Source organism: Salvelinus namaycush, chromosome 8, assembly GCF_016432855.1.
Source record: "Salvelinus namaycush isolate Seneca chromosome 8, SaNama_1.0, whole genome shotgun sequence".
NCBI lineage: Eukaryota > Metazoa > Chordata > Actinopteri > Salmoniformes > Salmonidae > Salvelinus > Salvelinus namaycush.
In genome coordinates, this window is record NC_052314.1 from 8249029 (window position 1) to 8265300 (window position 16272).

Genomic DNA, 16272 nt, shown 5'->3' on the forward strand with positions numbered 1-16272 from the left:
GTACAGTTTCGTTACTGTTTAAAGGCATCACCTCTACCCTGTTGAGCACATACACACACCCCACTATAATGCAACAACCCACCAGTTGAAGAAGGAGAGTAGCTGGTGCTGGTCGTAGCCCTGTAGTTTGTATGGCCCCATGGGACAGAGGATGGCACGGATGCCCCCGATGCCCAGGGCAGCTGCAAGCAGGCCAGTGTAGAACAGGATGTGCTGTTCCCGGTGCTCCATCTGGTGAATCATGTTGTGCGTGTCGATGTAGAAGTCCTCGAACGGGAACGCCACCACTGGGAGCATGGCTGTGCCTGAGGGAGAACGGGGGAGTGGAATCAGAATTCCATTAGAGGGATTTTATTTAGATTGGGAAAATGTCAATAGTATGTGGCAAAGTAGGGATCTGAGAAGTAGAGAGCTCAGAAGTAATTCAGCCCTAATGTGTCAATTATTTAGAAGGGATGATTCATCAATCAAACGTATTTTTATAAAGCCCTTTATCCAACAGCAGTTGTCACAGAGTAAGACAAATGGTGGTAGAAGTGGGTACACATTTGAAAGTTCAGCCGTGTACTGCATAACATGACAGAGCTGGTAAATACTGAAACAGAAGGAAGTTCAATTTAGAGTTTAAGATAAGATAAGTCTACGTTTTTTGCATCCTCTAAGATGCACGTTTTTTGTACTAAGATGCTAGCTCCATGATTTTCAAATGTCTCGATACGACCCGTCAGACTCAGATCAGTCCGTTTAAGAATAACATAACCAGTTATATTCCAGGAAGATGAAGTACTTTGCCATCGGGACAAATTTTGTTAAAATTTCAAACTGTCGGAATATCTAAACTTGCTAAATCAAGGTAGATAATTGATAACTAGCTAGCTGAGCTAGGCTAGTTGATCTGAACCACAAATCTATGACAAACAAAAGGCTACTACATGTACTGATAATTAATGTACTGCTATCAATGTGCCATTGTAAGTGGCATATTAGCTTTCAAGACTTAGACCTCAATACATAGCTAGCTAGATGATTTTGTCTACTTGGCGGACCTCACAATTCCCTAATGTTATGTGTTAAGTCTCATTGGATCTAACGTTATTGAGATGCTAGTCAGGTAGACTGAGGCTAGTTAGATAGGCTGTGTGGGGGTAATTCAGGACACAGAGAGCACCCATTAGGTGTTGCGGTATAATGAACCGTCCTTTTTACAAGCAGCCATGGTCCTTAGAGATGTAGCTAGAGAGGGTGGACTCCCATGGTCAGTTGGCATAGGCCTGCACTGGGGCTCAACTGCAGTTACACCACTATCTCTAATATTACAGAACCTATTTTCTCAGAACCTTGTCATTTTCAGTTGTCTAACTCTGTGACAACTGTTGTTGGAAAAAGGGCTTTATAAAATACAATTGATTGATGGATCATCCCTTCTAAATAATTGACACATTAGGGCTGAATTACCTCTGGAGTTCTCTACTTCTCAGATCCCTACTTTGCCCCATACTATTACTGTGTGTCTGGCTGCTACTCTGAGGTGAGACAGAAAATTCAATAATGAGTCATCATAAGTAATGGGGTTGGTTTGAGCTCACATCCAGGGTCCAACTGCTAGCATTGAGCACATGCAATCCTCTGATGCATTTGTCACCCACAGCACTCAGACCCATGTACATCTACAGTTGAAGTCAGAAGTTCACATACACCTTAGCCAAATACATTTAAACACAGTTTTTTCACAATTCCTGACATTTTATCCTAGTAAAAATTCCCTGTCTTAGGTCAGTTAGGATCACCACTTCATTTTAAGAATGTGAAATGTCAGAATAATAGTAGGGAGAATGATTTATTTCAGGTTTTATTTTTTTCATCACATTCCCAGTGGGTCAGACGTTTACATACACTCAATTAGTATTTGGTAGCATTGCCTTTAAATTGTTTAACTTGGGTCAAATGTTTTGGGTAGCCTTCCACAAGCTTCCCACAATAAGTTGGGTGAATTTGGCCCATTCCTCCTGACAGAGCTGGTGTAACTGAGTCAGGTTTGTAGGCCTCCTTGCTTGCACATGCTTTTTCAATTCTGCCCACACATTTTCTATAGGATTGAGGTCAGGGCTTTGTGATGGCCACTCCAATACCTTGACTTTGTTGTCCTTGAACCATTTTGCCACAACTTTGGAAGTGTGCTTGGGGTCATTGTCCATTTGGAAAACCCATTTGCGACCAAGCTTTAAACTTCCTGACTGATGTCTTGAGATGTTTCTTCAATATATCCACATAATTTCCCCCCCCCTCATGATGCCATCTATTTTGTGAAGTGCACCAGGCCCTCCTGCAGAAAAGCACCCCCACAAAATTATGCTGCCACCCCCGTGCTTCACGGTTGGGATGGTGTTCTTCGGCTTACAAGCCCCCCCCTTTTTACGTTGATGTAGGACTCGTTTTACTGTGGATATAGATACTTTTGTACTGGTTTCCTCCAGCATCTTCACAAGGTCCTTTGCTGCTGTTCTGGGATTGATTTGCACTTTTCGCACCAAAGTACATTCATCTCTAGGAAACGGAACTTGTCTCTTTCCTGAGCGGTATGACGGCTGCGTGGTCCCATGGTGTTTATACTTGTGTACTATTGTTTGTACAGATGAATGTGGTACCTTCAGGCATTTGGAAATTGCTGCCAATGATGAACCAGACTTGTGGAGGTCCACAATTTGTTTTATTGAGGTCTTGACTGATTTCTTTTGATTTTCCCATGATGTCAAGCAAAGAGGCACTGAGTTTGAAGGTAGTCCTTGAAATACAACCACAGGTACACCTCAAATTGACTCAAATGATGTCAATTAGCCTATCAGAAACTTCTAAAGCCATGACATCATTTTCTGGAATTTTCCAAGCTATTTAAAGGCTCAGTCAACTTAGTGTATGTAAACTTCTGACGCACTGGAATTGCAATACAGCAAATTATAAGTGAAATAATCTGTCTGTAAACAATTGTTGGAAAAATTACTTGTGTCATGCAAAGTAGATGTCCTAACTGACTTAAATAAACTATAGTTTGTTAACAAGAAATTTCGGGAGTGGTTGAAAAATGAGTTTTAATGACTCAAACCTAAGTGTATGTAAACTTCCGACTTCAACTGTACATGTATTTATGTCTTTAGACGAAGGGGGGCTTTGGGCACTTCAATCCGGCCCGCAAGGTCCTTTTTACTTTATAAAAATGTTTTGCCCTTATTTCTCCCCAATTTTATGGTATCCAATTGGTCGTTACAGTGTTGTCCCATCACTCCAACTCCCATACGGACTCGGGAGATGCAAAGGTCGAGAGCCATGCGTCCTCTGAAACACGACTCAGCCAAGCTGCACTGCTTCTTGACACAATGCCCGCTTAACCCAGAAGCCAGCTGCATCAGCGTGCATGCACCCGGCCCACCACAGGAGTCGCTAGAGTGCAACAGGACAAGGAAATCTCAGCCTAAACCCGACAAATTGTGCACCGCCTCATGGGTCTCACAGCCTGGGATCGAACCCGGGTCTATAATGACGCCTCAGTGCCCTAGGCGCAGCGGTCTCATTTTAACAAACAATTGGTCCCCCCAAAAAATGTGTCCCTCCGTTGAATTTCAAAATCCTGATGTGGCCCTCGAGACAAAATTTTTGCCCATCCTTGCTCTAGACCAAAACTAGCCTTACAGCTGAACTACTCAAATGGCCAAGGTGTTTCGAATGAAGTAGTAAAAAACCTTTGTTGGAAGCCATAACACAGTGCAGAGCCAAAGTCAAACATCTGTCTCTCATTATGAGTTTTGCAGTGCAATATAATGCAGTGCAGTCCACACATCCTCTCCTTCAATGCAAATGTCATGTAAACTCAGAACGTTAATCTCTGTCCCTCCACCGTGTAGTTTCTCTAAGAGACTACAATCCATAGAAATCATTCCGCATTAAGAGATAGATAATGATTAGGCATTGAGAAATTAAAGCTTTGAAAAAAGTAAAAATGATGTTCCATGAATTAAATCGGTTTGAACAATAAGTACTCCCTATACCAATACACAAGGATGAGTGTTCAACATCAATGTTCCACTCATCTCCCTCCCCTTGAAAACAAACAGGAGCACCTTACCAAAGAGATGGAGCAGAGTACACAAGTAGAGCACCTTGGTTCTCCCAAGGCAGGTATCAGCAAACCATCCCACCATCACAGGAGTGAGTGTACTGGCCCCCACAAAGCACAGGTTAACGGTAGCAGCCTGGTAGTGATCATAGCCCAGCTTCACCGTACAGAACAGGATCATGTTACACACAATCCCAAAGAAGGTGAACCTCTCAAACAGCTCCACCAGCAGGATGCAGATGATGACTTGGAGCTTTTTGCGGGTCTGCTGGGGACGGTTCTGGGGCAGCCCCCTGCTCGGGCACGGGGTCATGGAGGGCCGACACAGCTGGTGGTGCCCCCCTTCCATGGGGGGCCGACGCAACTGATGGTAGTGCCACCCCTCTTCCGGCAGCCCTTGGAGGTACACTGCCACCATACTGCCTGCCTGGTTATCTGTCTGCCTGGCTGGCTGAATGTGTCTAAGAGAATATAACAACAGAGAGAGAACACTGGGATGAAGCGCCTTCCTTCTCAGAAGAGGAGTTACTGTAGAATCCAGGGCTGGAATTATACACCTTTCTGTGAGTGGTCTGGAACGGGGTGTCGGTGACCAAAGTGTCCCCACTGGGTGCTCTGTAATTGATCCTGTTGTGGCTCAGATGTGTCTGCTGACTAGGATGGTAAGGTCCCAGCAGTAGTTTGATTGGGGGCCACCACGTACAAATTATGCTGTGCCATATGTTCCCTGTGACCCATACGCGGGTGTGAGTGATAGGAGATATTTAGGAAGTGTCCCTGACATATTTTCTAAATGATCTTCAGGGTATACTAATATTGTTTTGAGGGCTCCTCTGTTACAAAACAGAGGTAATGATAAAGGGATAATGTGCTTCGATGGTTTCTGTAATGTTTATAGTATATTGATAAAAATAATGGAGTTATGAATAACTGATATTAAATTAATCCTTTTTTTTCCTACATTGATTAAAAAAAAAATATATATATATATTTTCTAAAATAGCAAAGACTATAATTCTGTGTGCTGTGTTTTGTTATCAAACCCTTTGGACAACAGTGAGTTCTCTGGCTGTGCCCTCATCGCCACCCAAAAAGACTACCCCAAAAAATGTTACATGTTTATATCAAATCAAATTACAGACAATTGAAATAGAGGCCAACACCATTACAGACACCTAAATTATGTCACACTCAACTGCTAGAGCAGTCTTCCAAAGTGAAAGTTAATTTAGGTTCACCCTGAAGAGGTGTTGCCACAATTAGACAGCTTGTGTGAAGTGTGAGACCTTGAAGAGTCAGCAGGTCTCCTTAATATAGCATCTCCCTAATGGTTGGCCTGGCCCATAGAAAAATAACCGCATTGTACAATTTCCAATATTTAACGTTACCCCTTTTTAAGAAAATGAAACAGTCTATTTCCATGTCAATCAATTTTTTCATGGTCGTCCCTAGTTACCACAGCCACAAAGTCAGAATTATGACTAAACCCCGCCTATTTCTACAATTCATCTTCTTAACATATGATTTGACACCTAACCTTAACCACACTGCTAACCATATGCTCTAACCTTAAATTAAGATCGAAAAGCAAATTTTTACTATAGCCAATTTTAACTTTGTGGTTGTGGTAACAACCCTCGCTTCATGATGTCACTGTGGTTACCGCACAGCGTCAACACCGGGCGTCGCGTTCCGCGTTGGTGATTGGCTAGACATTGCGTGGCGTATCATGGGGAAAAAATGTTTGTAATCACAACCAAGTAATCAAAAGGAAAGAGAAACATCCAAATGTTTCTTAGATAGTCCTCGATGTCATTTCAGATTAAAATAAATGTATTTATAAATCCCTTTTTACACCAGCAGATGTCAAAGTGTTTTTTACAGAAATCCAGCCTAAAACCCTAAACAGCAAGCAATGCAGATGTAGAACAGTGGCTAGGAAAAACTCCCTAGAAAGGCTACCTAGAGCGGAACTAGGCTCTGAGGGGTGGCCCAGTCCTCTTCTGGCTGTGCCTGGTGGAGATTATAAAAGCAGTGGTGACCCGTCATTCAGGGCAGGTGAGAGCCCCACCTGTTATTTAGGTATTAATACATGTCTCATATCAGTTCGCTAGCGTCTACCTATAATTTATCTTCATATCTCTTGCTACCTATAATTTATCTTAATATCTCTTACTTTCTTGAGTAAGGAAGCTCCAAAATACAGGTGTTTCAGCCTAGCTCAGTGCTTTCTGTGGTGGTGGTGGGGCAGCCATGATTGGTTTAGTGTTCTGTCACCGCAAAATCGAAAAGTCAAGCCCCTTGGGTGCTGCCGTACAGTTACATTAGAAGTGCCCAAAGAAGAACCAAGGTCATTGGCCACAGATATAATCATGTCAAATCACGCTATATCTACCGTAGCTTTGATTGGACTCATGTCATCATACTTTCAAAATCTTAGCTAACAAAAGCTAGCAGTCATCATCATTAATCAAGTCAACAATCTACTGGCAAATCCCTTTCAATCCTTGTCATATGAAGATAAATTATAGGTAAAACGTATCGGTGCTCACCGACCATTGGACATAAACATTACACAACAAGTTGGAAATTCAACAGTGAGTGGTTTGGAAGGAATCAGTGGCTAACTGATTCGGAACGGCAGGTAGCCAAGTGGTTAGATCGTTGTGCCAGTAAGTGAAAGGTTACTAGCTCGAATCCCCGAGCTGACAAGGTAAGAATCTGTCGTTCTGTCCCTGAACAAGGGGTCACTGTTCCTAGGCCATCATTGTAAATAAGAATTTGTTCTTAACTGACTTGCCTAGTTAAATAAAGGTGAACATGAATGTCTTGAAAGCACCATATATCCAGAGAATAACAGACTTTGATGACAAAAATCACAAATTCAACAATGAGTGGTTTGGAAGGAGTCAGTGGCTAACTGCAAGCATTGCAAAGCAATCACTAGCCTGCTATTCAGTGGAGTGGGTGTGTGGTCCAAATCTTGTTTTAAGGGTCTCATTTCCAAGTTTAAAAGGATAAACATTCAACATTGTCCATGGTGTCAATCCAGTATGACTTCTGCCGCACTCAAAACAACCTGAAACTCAGAACTGTGAAATCTGATTTCAGTAAGTTCAAGACAACTGGTAACTCTGAAAAAAAAAATATCTCCGACATGGCAAATAGATTTTTGAACGGTCATACAACTCGGAATTGCAAGGCGGGAACTTGGGCCTCTTTCTAGAGCGCCGACATGAAGATCACTGACGTCATCATGATTCAAACTTGTTTTTTCCCCCCCAGAGTTCCCAGTTGTCTTGAAAGAACCATAAATCCAGAGAATGTCAGACCTTGATGACAAAGTTTGATGACAAAATTTACCCACGAAGGACCGCCGTGTCACCTTCCAGTTCAAGTGAGCACAGTACAACAAGGTGAGTCCAAAAATGTATTTGCTGCTGCATAAATTATGTAGTATGCCAGGGAGTTATGTATACTGTAGCTAAGAAAGTATTACTAATTGTATGCTGTTAGTAGCCCATGTGCCTCACCCTTATAATTTGGTCCATTTTCCCCTCATCATTTAGCCTACTGTTCTGGCTTGGTGGTGCACATGTAGCCTATTGCCCGTTTTAGAGGAATGTCATCATCGAATATTGTAAGAGCTTTCATTGTCTGCTGATATGCCTCCTTTATTCATCCTACTGTTCTGTACAGGGAGAATATTGTAAGAACGGCCCATGTTCTGAATTCTGTCGCTGTACATTTCAAAAGTGCTGAACAAATAGTTATATTGACTACGTCCGTCCTAGCTCGCTTATGAATATCTTAATCAAAATTACAGATTGCCTCATATCTGCTCGTCGTCCCCTTATGCCATAGTTTGTACATCTCAATTGTCAGTAGAAACCACATTTGTTTAAGCAAGTCAGCCATATCAGCTATGTTTTTTTAAAAGGCAGTAAATGAGGCTGAATGAATTGTTTCGCTGCCAGACAAGGTTCCGCTGATAGGCAGGTGTAGCAGTGGTAAGGTGTTGGGACTGCTGTTGGAACAGCTTTATGTAGGCCCTAACAGTTTGTGGGCACCATTTGTCACCGTTATAGTGCAATTCATGTATTATTTAGTGTTGTGTGTGTAGTGGCTTTGCAGGCATGCATCAAAATATATATCTTTTTAGATTTACATTCTAAAATCACCACTGTGTAAGAGTTAAGGCCAGATCGTTCTTCAAGATGTTCAAACGTTCATAGATGTTACGAACCCCTTTGGCCCTGCAGTGTAGGGGGGATGGAAACGAGACCCGTAACATATATCATGCAAATCATAACAGTAAAAAGGAACAGTGAGAACTATCAGAAATCCACAGACAACTTAAACCTACCGTCAAACACTTCGAGTTTATTTTAAATGGGGTGTGGGGAAAAGGGGCTGAGCTGGACCCAAGGAAAGAAATAATAAATATCCCAAAACCCCTAAGCTAGTCTTACCTGCTTCAATAACCGCTAGCTAACTAACCAATAAAATACAGCGGGTGGTCCGCCCAGTTCTAACTAGGATTCTTAGACAATGTTTTCCTACGGGGAATGTATGCCCATGGGCGACTTGTCTTGGCATCCCCTTTTCCCACCAACAAGCAAACATACTCACAGGATAACGGACAAAGTGAGATGTAGGCACCAAAACAAGAAGCGATAATAGCTCAATCCAAACAGAAAGAGAGAGCGTTTGGGAAAACAACTGACTGGGTTTTTAAACCAAGGGAAAGGGAATGTGATTGGGTAAGGGAAAAGAAGGAGGTGTGTCTTCAGATTGATGACTGATTGGCGACTGATGACTGCCACCTGTGACTAGGGCAGAAGGAGAAAAAAACAAATACTCACAGGATACCTGTATCCGTAACAGATGACCAGCAGGGTCAAATAATAATCACAGTTAGGTGCAACAGACAAGGTAGCACATCCAGTGAACAGTTCAATGTTCCATAGCTGCAGGCAGAACAGTTGAAACTGGAGCAGCAGCATGACTGGGGACAGCCAGGAATCATCAGGTCGTCTTAAGGCATGGTCCTAGGCTCAGGTCCTGAGAGAATTAGAGGGAGTATACTTAAGTTCACACAGGACACCAGATTGGACAGACTGACCCTAGCCCCCTGGCACATAGACTATTGCAGCATAGATACTGGAGGCTGAGACAAAGCAAAGCAAAAAATTGCACACATAGCTAGCTAACTAGCTAAGTAAGTAACTAGCTCATTTGCTAACTGGCAAACGTGCTACCTAGCTAGATAGCTAACTAGCCAAGGGAAGCTAGTGCCAGAGGATTAGCTGTCTGACCCTTTTACAGTAATTAATCCTAAGCATATTCAACAACAGTCTGCTAGGCTTGCTAGGGCTGTTCAGCCCTGCAAATAGCTTGGATAACTTTACTAATGTGTGGTCAAGCTGGTGGGTCTTTGAAGCTCTGATTTGGCTGGTCTGTAAACGTTCAGGTAGCCATGTACATGACGCTCACTAGATTAACATTAAATACTGCTGTTCAGTTTTAGGATCCCCTTTGCATAGATTTGCTTTGTTGCTGACACATCTATATTTTATCAAGTTGTTTAAACTCTAACTAATTTCCTTCTCTGTGACTGCACAATACATCAGCAAGAGGATCCACAAAATAAAAATGGCTTGTGCTCTTTCTTAGCTCAAGTCATTTGTTTGTTTGATAACAGGGGGGAAGATGTCAAGCTTCCCTGCCTCTGCTTCTAAGAGTTTAAGCTGAACTCCTCTGAAGATGTACCAGGACAGTGGCAGGGAACTGCACCGATCCAAAAGTGTGGACTATGACTCGACACGCGATGCCACCTACCCTCTGCTCTCCCCCATTTACCACCACGAGAGTGATGAGGACCTGTCTGCAGGTCACCACGCCCATCAGATAGACACCTCAGCCACACAGAGTAAAGACGCCAGACCCCTCTCACCCATCAGATATGGTTGGTGTACAAGAGCAGTATTACCCAACTTGACTCAGCAGAAAATGAGCTAAATTGTCATTAGCACCACCTGCTGTTTAGCTAGGGTTGATCCCCTCATCAACAAGTAAGGGGATAGTTCACCCAAATGACAAAATGTGACATTGGTTTCCTTACCCTGTAAGCAGTATATGGATAACGTATGACAGCAATCCATTAGGGCCGGGGTGATACCAGTATCACGATACTCGTTAGTATCGTGGCAAGGAAACAAAACATGAAGCGGATATAACTTCTTTAAGAAAACAACCCTAATGTTGGAAACAAAAAGCATTATGTTGTCATCCAGAGTTAAATGTATTTATTTTCCAAGCTACAGCACATAGCTATTTTACATACAGCAAGCAGGTTTTTAAAGGACCAAAGAGTCTGTCTGCTTCGTGTTTTTATTTTTGCCATGGAAACATGATCCACCACAGAAGCCCCCAGACAGGACAGCAGTGACCGAGGTGGAGGATCTAGAGGCATCTCTCTCTTTGCATGAGAGAGGTGGCTGGTCTACAAAGCCAAAGAGGAGCAAAAAGAAAGCAGAGGAGGTGCACTGGCATATCTTTTTAGTTTTTTTTTTTTTTTCAGCAACTCCTGTTTGCATTTGAGTCAGAATTTGATAACTTAGTTGTTGATAATTATTGATATTTTCAGTTCTGTAAATTAGGGTCGCAAATGTCTCCACATGGAGCGCCTACTGAAGGAGAGGAATGAGGAACCGGAGAGGGAGCAGTAGTAGAAGAAGAAGATGAAGAAGGTGGTGGAGGAGGAGATTCAGGAGTGGCTGCAGATGAAGAGCCCCCTTCTTTTCACCCAGTTATTAGCACAATCCCAGAGAGGAACCGTGCAGTTTGTGTGCTTTCTGATGCGTACAGTATCTGGGCACCTAAAGGTGGGAGTAGTTTTTGTGTTATTGTTTGCCATCTCCAGGAGAAACAGCTGAAAGAGAGCAAGGAGCAGAAGGAGATGCAGAGGGAGATTGAAGAGAAAGCAGAGGAGAAGTACAGAGAGTGGTTACAGAGGAAGAACCTGGAGAAAATACAGAGAGAATGTAGGTTCCTTAACAGGAGCCTTGTAGAATTATTCATATAATTATTCAGAACCGTTAACTGTGAGAATGGAAAAAGAGGAAAACTAATGAAAATCTTGGAAATGTTTTGTTGCTTTGCTCTCTACATTAGCCTGTTGTTAGAAGAGATCATCATGTTAGCCATTTGCAAAATATTCCCATTTTCTCTCTCATGCTAACTAATGAGCAACAACACACAACTAAACAATGTTATTGAAGAATACAGCAGGTTGCTGAATGCTTTGCAGTTTGCTGAATACGTTGATATGAAGTTGATATGAACTTGTGGAACTGAATTAACGCAAGGCAAATTCCTGTAAATGTTCATTTGAACTAGGGTTTGAATGTTTCTGACAAATTAGCTTTGGTTTCCATGGAAACTAGTATGAGATGTTCCGGTCCTGAGGTTGGAGCGCTTGTGTTGTAACAGGAGGAGGCAGCCAGTAGAGGGAGCGCAGACAGAGAGCAGAGGGGAAGTTTAAGAAATGGCTTTGTGCACAGGACAAGAGTCGACCCAGTCCCAAGGTACCCGGCTGCCCACGAGGTGACATAACGGTCTTCACCTTGTTTAGTGTTGTCATTGTGTCATATACACTTTGTGGAGAATGCTAATTATGAGGGAATTAAGTCAAGGTCAGAATCTGTTGACACACCTCAATTTCTGCAAGCTCCACCCCAAATGAATACCTGGCTGACACATGCGTTGCCCATAATAAAATTCAAGGTCAGAATACCCGTACAAAAAAAGATTCATAAAAAGGGAAAGAAGTTCCATTTACGCACGCAACTCCGGTCTGAATTCTCCCCAAACTGTATTTCTCAGATACAGTGGGAAAAAAGTGCTAACAAAAATGCTAACATGGTCACATCAGTAGAGAGCTGTAGAATATTAGTCAATAACAGGAGATATGGTGTCAGTGGGTGGGTGTTTGTGTGCATGTAGTCAATAGTAGGATGTGTGTGTGTGTGTAGCCAATAACAGGAGATATGGTGTCAGTGGGTGAAAGATAAACATTCCTCAGGCTACAGTACTTAATGTGGAACCATCATGTGACACACACACTGAAGAACAAAATGGTGGCCAGGTATGGTGCACAGTGCCTTTCACTCACATGCATTGTTCTGTGTCCAGCCTTGTGTCCATGTGCTTCTGTGGGCTGAGATGACAACGAACCAGTGTGTCAGTAGAGAGAGGAAGAAGGTCATTGTATGGATTGAGGACAAATGGATTCATTACACAGAGTAAATTAAATCAGCCCTCATTAACAAGATGTCTAAAAACAACAAAATAACTAATGTAAAATATACTGGGCCCGTTAATGTAAATGGGTTCAGAACTTTTGTTAAACAACACAGTTAAAATATATGGCAAATAGAAATCAAAACTAGATGCTCGTCAGATATAGATGGGAGGGGTTGAGGGTAGCTAAAGAATGGGATTAAAAACAAACAAAATATAACTTTTGTCAAATATACTGTGTCCGTAAAATGTATATAGTCTATATAAGCTGGAAGTAGAAGCCCTAGTGTTGTTGTCCATTAGTTTACTCCAATTAGGGGCGGGGTGGTAGGTTTTGGGGAAAATAATTAAGGGAAATATATATATTTATATATATACACAGTACTGGAAATGATGCAGACAATTACATTGATGGAAGCTACAATCTATCTGCTCTACCCCCCCCCCCCCAAGATGTTTACTGGTAAATGCCTAAGTGTTTGTCTTGTGTTTTTGCCTGCTCTATACTTAGCCTTTATCGTGTGGTTCTGAATGCACTGGAATGTGTTAGTTGACGGCAGTCAGGAGGTGGCAAATAGTGATAGAGGGGCAGCCCATGTGTCTCTGTCTTCGTGTGTGTGTTTCTCAGTGTTTTATATGCAGCTGGGGTCCAAATGACACCTGTCGAGACAAAAGAGTTGTGGTTCCATTTCTCCAGGAGCAGCTATAGGAGTGATTCCCTCTGTTGAAGGATGTGTACCTACAGTAGTGAGCCTTGTAAGCACCCAGAGACAAGTCTTAGATGTGATTTCTTGATAAACAAGAAACTTCTCACTGACTAATCCCTCCTTCCTGTCCTCACAGACCCTGGACCTTGCCTAGAAAACTACAATTCCCAAGACGCAGCGGTGCAGGTGGCCAGGCAACTGATATTCGCACCTGCCAGGAAAGGTAAGGGGTGTACCTTAGCGGTCTGTGAACGAATGAGAGTGGGGAGAACAACAGAGTAGAGAGAGGGATATGGTATGCATAAGTACACTAACTGCACAGGGAAGCAGTTGGAGGAATGAGCACAAAGAATGTGAGTGATTTGGATGTATACAACCTATCCTAAATGTAAATTAAAAAGTTCCAGCACATTGAGGAATAACATGTTATATGTGATGTTGTTTCTACTGTGACAGAATCTGTTGGAGGTCAACATTTTATTTAGTGTGTAATGATCTCACCTGAGGAAATACCTGAAGCGGTGCTGAGTAGGGAACACTTGTAGAGGATATCGACTACTGAAGCGGTGCTGAGTAGGGAACACTTGTAGAGGATATCGACTACTGAAGCCTTATCTTCAATACTTCTTCAGCAATGTATTTTCTGCGTAACTACCATTTTTTTGTTTTGTTTATTCAGTTCCCCAAGACAATCTGAGTAAAAGGGACACAGTTCAAGTAGGAAATATTCATGTACTTCTTTAGCTCCTCTTGAGGAAGAGTTCTCCCCATGTTTCTGAGTAGGATGTGACCAATCTCTGTCAACAGTTTCAACTGTTATTGATGCATCTAACAACGTACAGAGTAGAGAACCAGTTCTGTCACTGCTGCAGGGCATCTCAGCCTGGCCCTAGTTTAGTGGTGTCTGACTGGCCCTGTGGTGATCCCTTACCATGCAGTCCTCTGGGCCGGAGCAGGACGACTCCTTTGACTTCCTCTTTAAGATTGTCCTGGTGGGAGACTCAGACGTGGGGAAGACCTGCGTGGTCCAGAGATTTAAGTCTGGTGTCTTCATGGAGAAACAGCAGAACACTATCGGGGTGGATTTCACCGTCAGAACCATGCTCATCAATGGCAGGAAGGTCAAGGTAAGAAGCATGTGTACATTCTCTATTTTTCTAGGATAATCAATCATACGTACAGGACATGTTGTCTTTGCTGTGTCATTATTTCAGTTTTGTCAATAGGCCTAGCTAGCGCAACTGTCTTTACACAGTGCAAATCCTTATTCATAGTCAAAAGAACAGGGGTGGTCTAACCAACATTTGATCGCCCCGCTGTGTATTTTCTGGGTGTACGCCAAATGACTACAATTGAGTGTATGAACGGTATAAGTGTTTTTCTAGGTGCATGTTTGTCTGTGTATTTGAAAAAGGGAAGGGAGATGATTTCGGACCTTAACATCTTGTCCATGAATTAGTGCCAAACCTCCCTGTACCAGTTTCTCCTCCACAGTGATGTATGTAAATAAACAACCCACAGTCCCTTCCCTGTTGAGTGTTTGCCGAAACGACTGGATAGGTGTAAGCAATATGGTCTCCAGCTGGCCTTCCAATGTGTTTAGGGGAATGTTCACCGATCTTGGGGAAAGTGCTAGGGGTGGTTTTTCAACGGACACTTTGTTCCTTAGCTGAGTGTGTGTGTAAGGAATTACTGTAGTGTGTGTGTGTGTTCTCCAGCTGAAGTGTGTGTCGTCTCCTCAGCTGCAGGTGTGGGACACAGCTGGACAGGAGCGTTTCCGCTCAATCACCCAGAGTTATTACCGCAGTGCCCACGGCGCCATAGTGGCCTACGACATCACACGCCGGCCAACCTTTGACTCTTTGACACACTGGATCCAGGAAGTGGAACAAGACGGGGCTGCAAGCGTTGTGCTCATCCTCATTGGTGGGTGGGAGAGACACAGGAAACACATGGCTTTATATAAACTCTGTTAAAAAGCCTACTTGAGTTGTTAATGACATAACAGATGTGGTGCTCATCTTCTGGCGGGTGAGAGAAATGTCTGACACCAACTTTCATCAACAGAAACTAAAATAGAAAGACAAATTTCTATCTGTAACTTCCTTTGCTCTTCTCTCCTAGGGAACAAGTCAGACCGGCAGTCGGAGAGACAGGTGCTGTTTGAGGATGCCTGTACCCTGGCTGAGGGGAGGGGTGCGCTGGCCGCCCTGGAGACCTCTGCGAAGGAGGCCCAGAATGTGGAGGCAGCCTTCATGCTCATGGCCCGGGAGCTGATGGTGAGGAACGGCCTCGCCGTCACAGACCAACACTCACAGGCCTCCCCACACATCTTTCCAAACTCCCATCCAATCCATGGCACCGATCCTACAGACAGGAAGTCATGTTGTTGAGAGAATTGCGTGGGAGGGTTTGTGGTGCTGATAACTTGTCTGGAATCAACATCGCCTACACAGTCCCATGACACTTGACCTTGTAGATGTAAAGCAACAAAGCCCACTCGTTTTTGACGGCTTACATCTACAGGTGCTGTCAAGAAGTGTGCTTCGGGATAGGGGATGAGTGTACTATATTGTGTGGATGTGATATGAGTACTCTACTGATAATGGCAAATATCACTGCCACTGAGTGTACCAGTGGTCAAACACTTGTTACCAGTACTTAATGTTAAAAGTATCCCATGCCACCTGTGGCTTATCGTACATGGGGCGGAATGATGTATTCACCTTATTTGTTGGATATGTAACAATTATTTACTTAAACAGTGAGATTTCTGTCCTGCTAATGCTGAGTTTTATGGTGTCCACTCTAGCTTCCCGGTGATAAAACCTACAGCTGGCCTTCCAGGGACAGGATGTGGGGAGGTTGTGACTGTTAGAGAGGAGTAGAATAAAGGCCTCAATGGTTCTTAAACATCCTGGCCTGGGAAATTAGGCCAGGGTCGGGGGTGTAGATACAGATAGGATTGGCTCATGGTGCCCCCCCAATCTATATGGGAGGGGTAGAACCAAGCATTCTGGGTATATGAACTGCATTGTCTGTATGATTCAGACTCTCAGCCTAATGGTCTCATTATTACAATAATTCATCAATATTAAAGATGATTGTTTGAAGAAATTACCAAGTCTCTCAGTACTGAATTTCCACGACCGG

At 43.1% G+C, this 16272-nt stretch overlaps 2 protein-coding genes across 3 annotated transcripts in view; one reads left to right on the forward strand and one right to left on the reverse strand.

Annotated features, from left to right (window-relative positions):
* slc15a5 (solute carrier family 15 member 5) overlaps positions 1-4526 on the reverse strand; it is a 39690-nt gene extending 35164 nt beyond the window's left edge. Inside the window, exons 1-2 of the mRNA XM_038998578.1 lie at positions 4118-4526; positions 83-305 (exon numbers count right to left, since the gene is read on the reverse strand). Of these exons, the coding sequence (XP_038854506.1) occupies positions 83-305; positions 4118-4526 (632 nt within the window). The remainder of the gene's footprint in view (positions 1-82; positions 306-4117) is intronic.
* Positions 4527-7408: 2882 nt separating this feature from the next.
* LOC120051750 (ras-related protein Rab-19-like) lies at positions 7409-16223 on the forward strand. Of its 2 annotated transcripts, none has more exons than XM_038998634.1 (5): positions 7409-7524; positions 13256-13342; positions 14058-14246; positions 14862-15045; positions 15244-16223. In XM_038998634.1, the coding sequence occupies exons 3-5, from the start codon at positions 14172-14174 to the stop codon at positions 15510-15512; spliced, it is 528 nt and encodes a 175-aa protein (XP_038854562.1). In that variant the 5' UTR covers positions 7409-7524; positions 13256-13342; positions 14058-14171; the 3' UTR covers positions 15513-16223. The 2 variants fall into 2 exon arrangements, with proteins under 2 accessions (XP_038854562.1, XP_038854563.1); XM_038998635.1 differs by having other exon boundaries at positions 14868-15045.
* The last annotated feature ends 49 nt before the right edge of the window (positions 16224-16272 follow it).

Coding starts and splice junctions, on each gene's coding strand:
- LOC120051750 (XM_038998634.1), top strand. CDS start 14,172: ATGGAGAAACAGCAGAACACTATCGGGGTGGATTTCACCGTCAGAACC. Junction 14,247..14,861: donor TCAATGGCAGGAAGGTCAAG/GTAAGAAGCATG, acceptor TCGTCTCCTCAG/CTGCAGGTGTGGGACACAGC. Junction 15,046..15,243: donor CGTTGTGCTCATCCTCATTG/GTGGGTGGGAGA, acceptor CTTCTCTCCTAG/GGAACAAGTCAGACCGGCAG.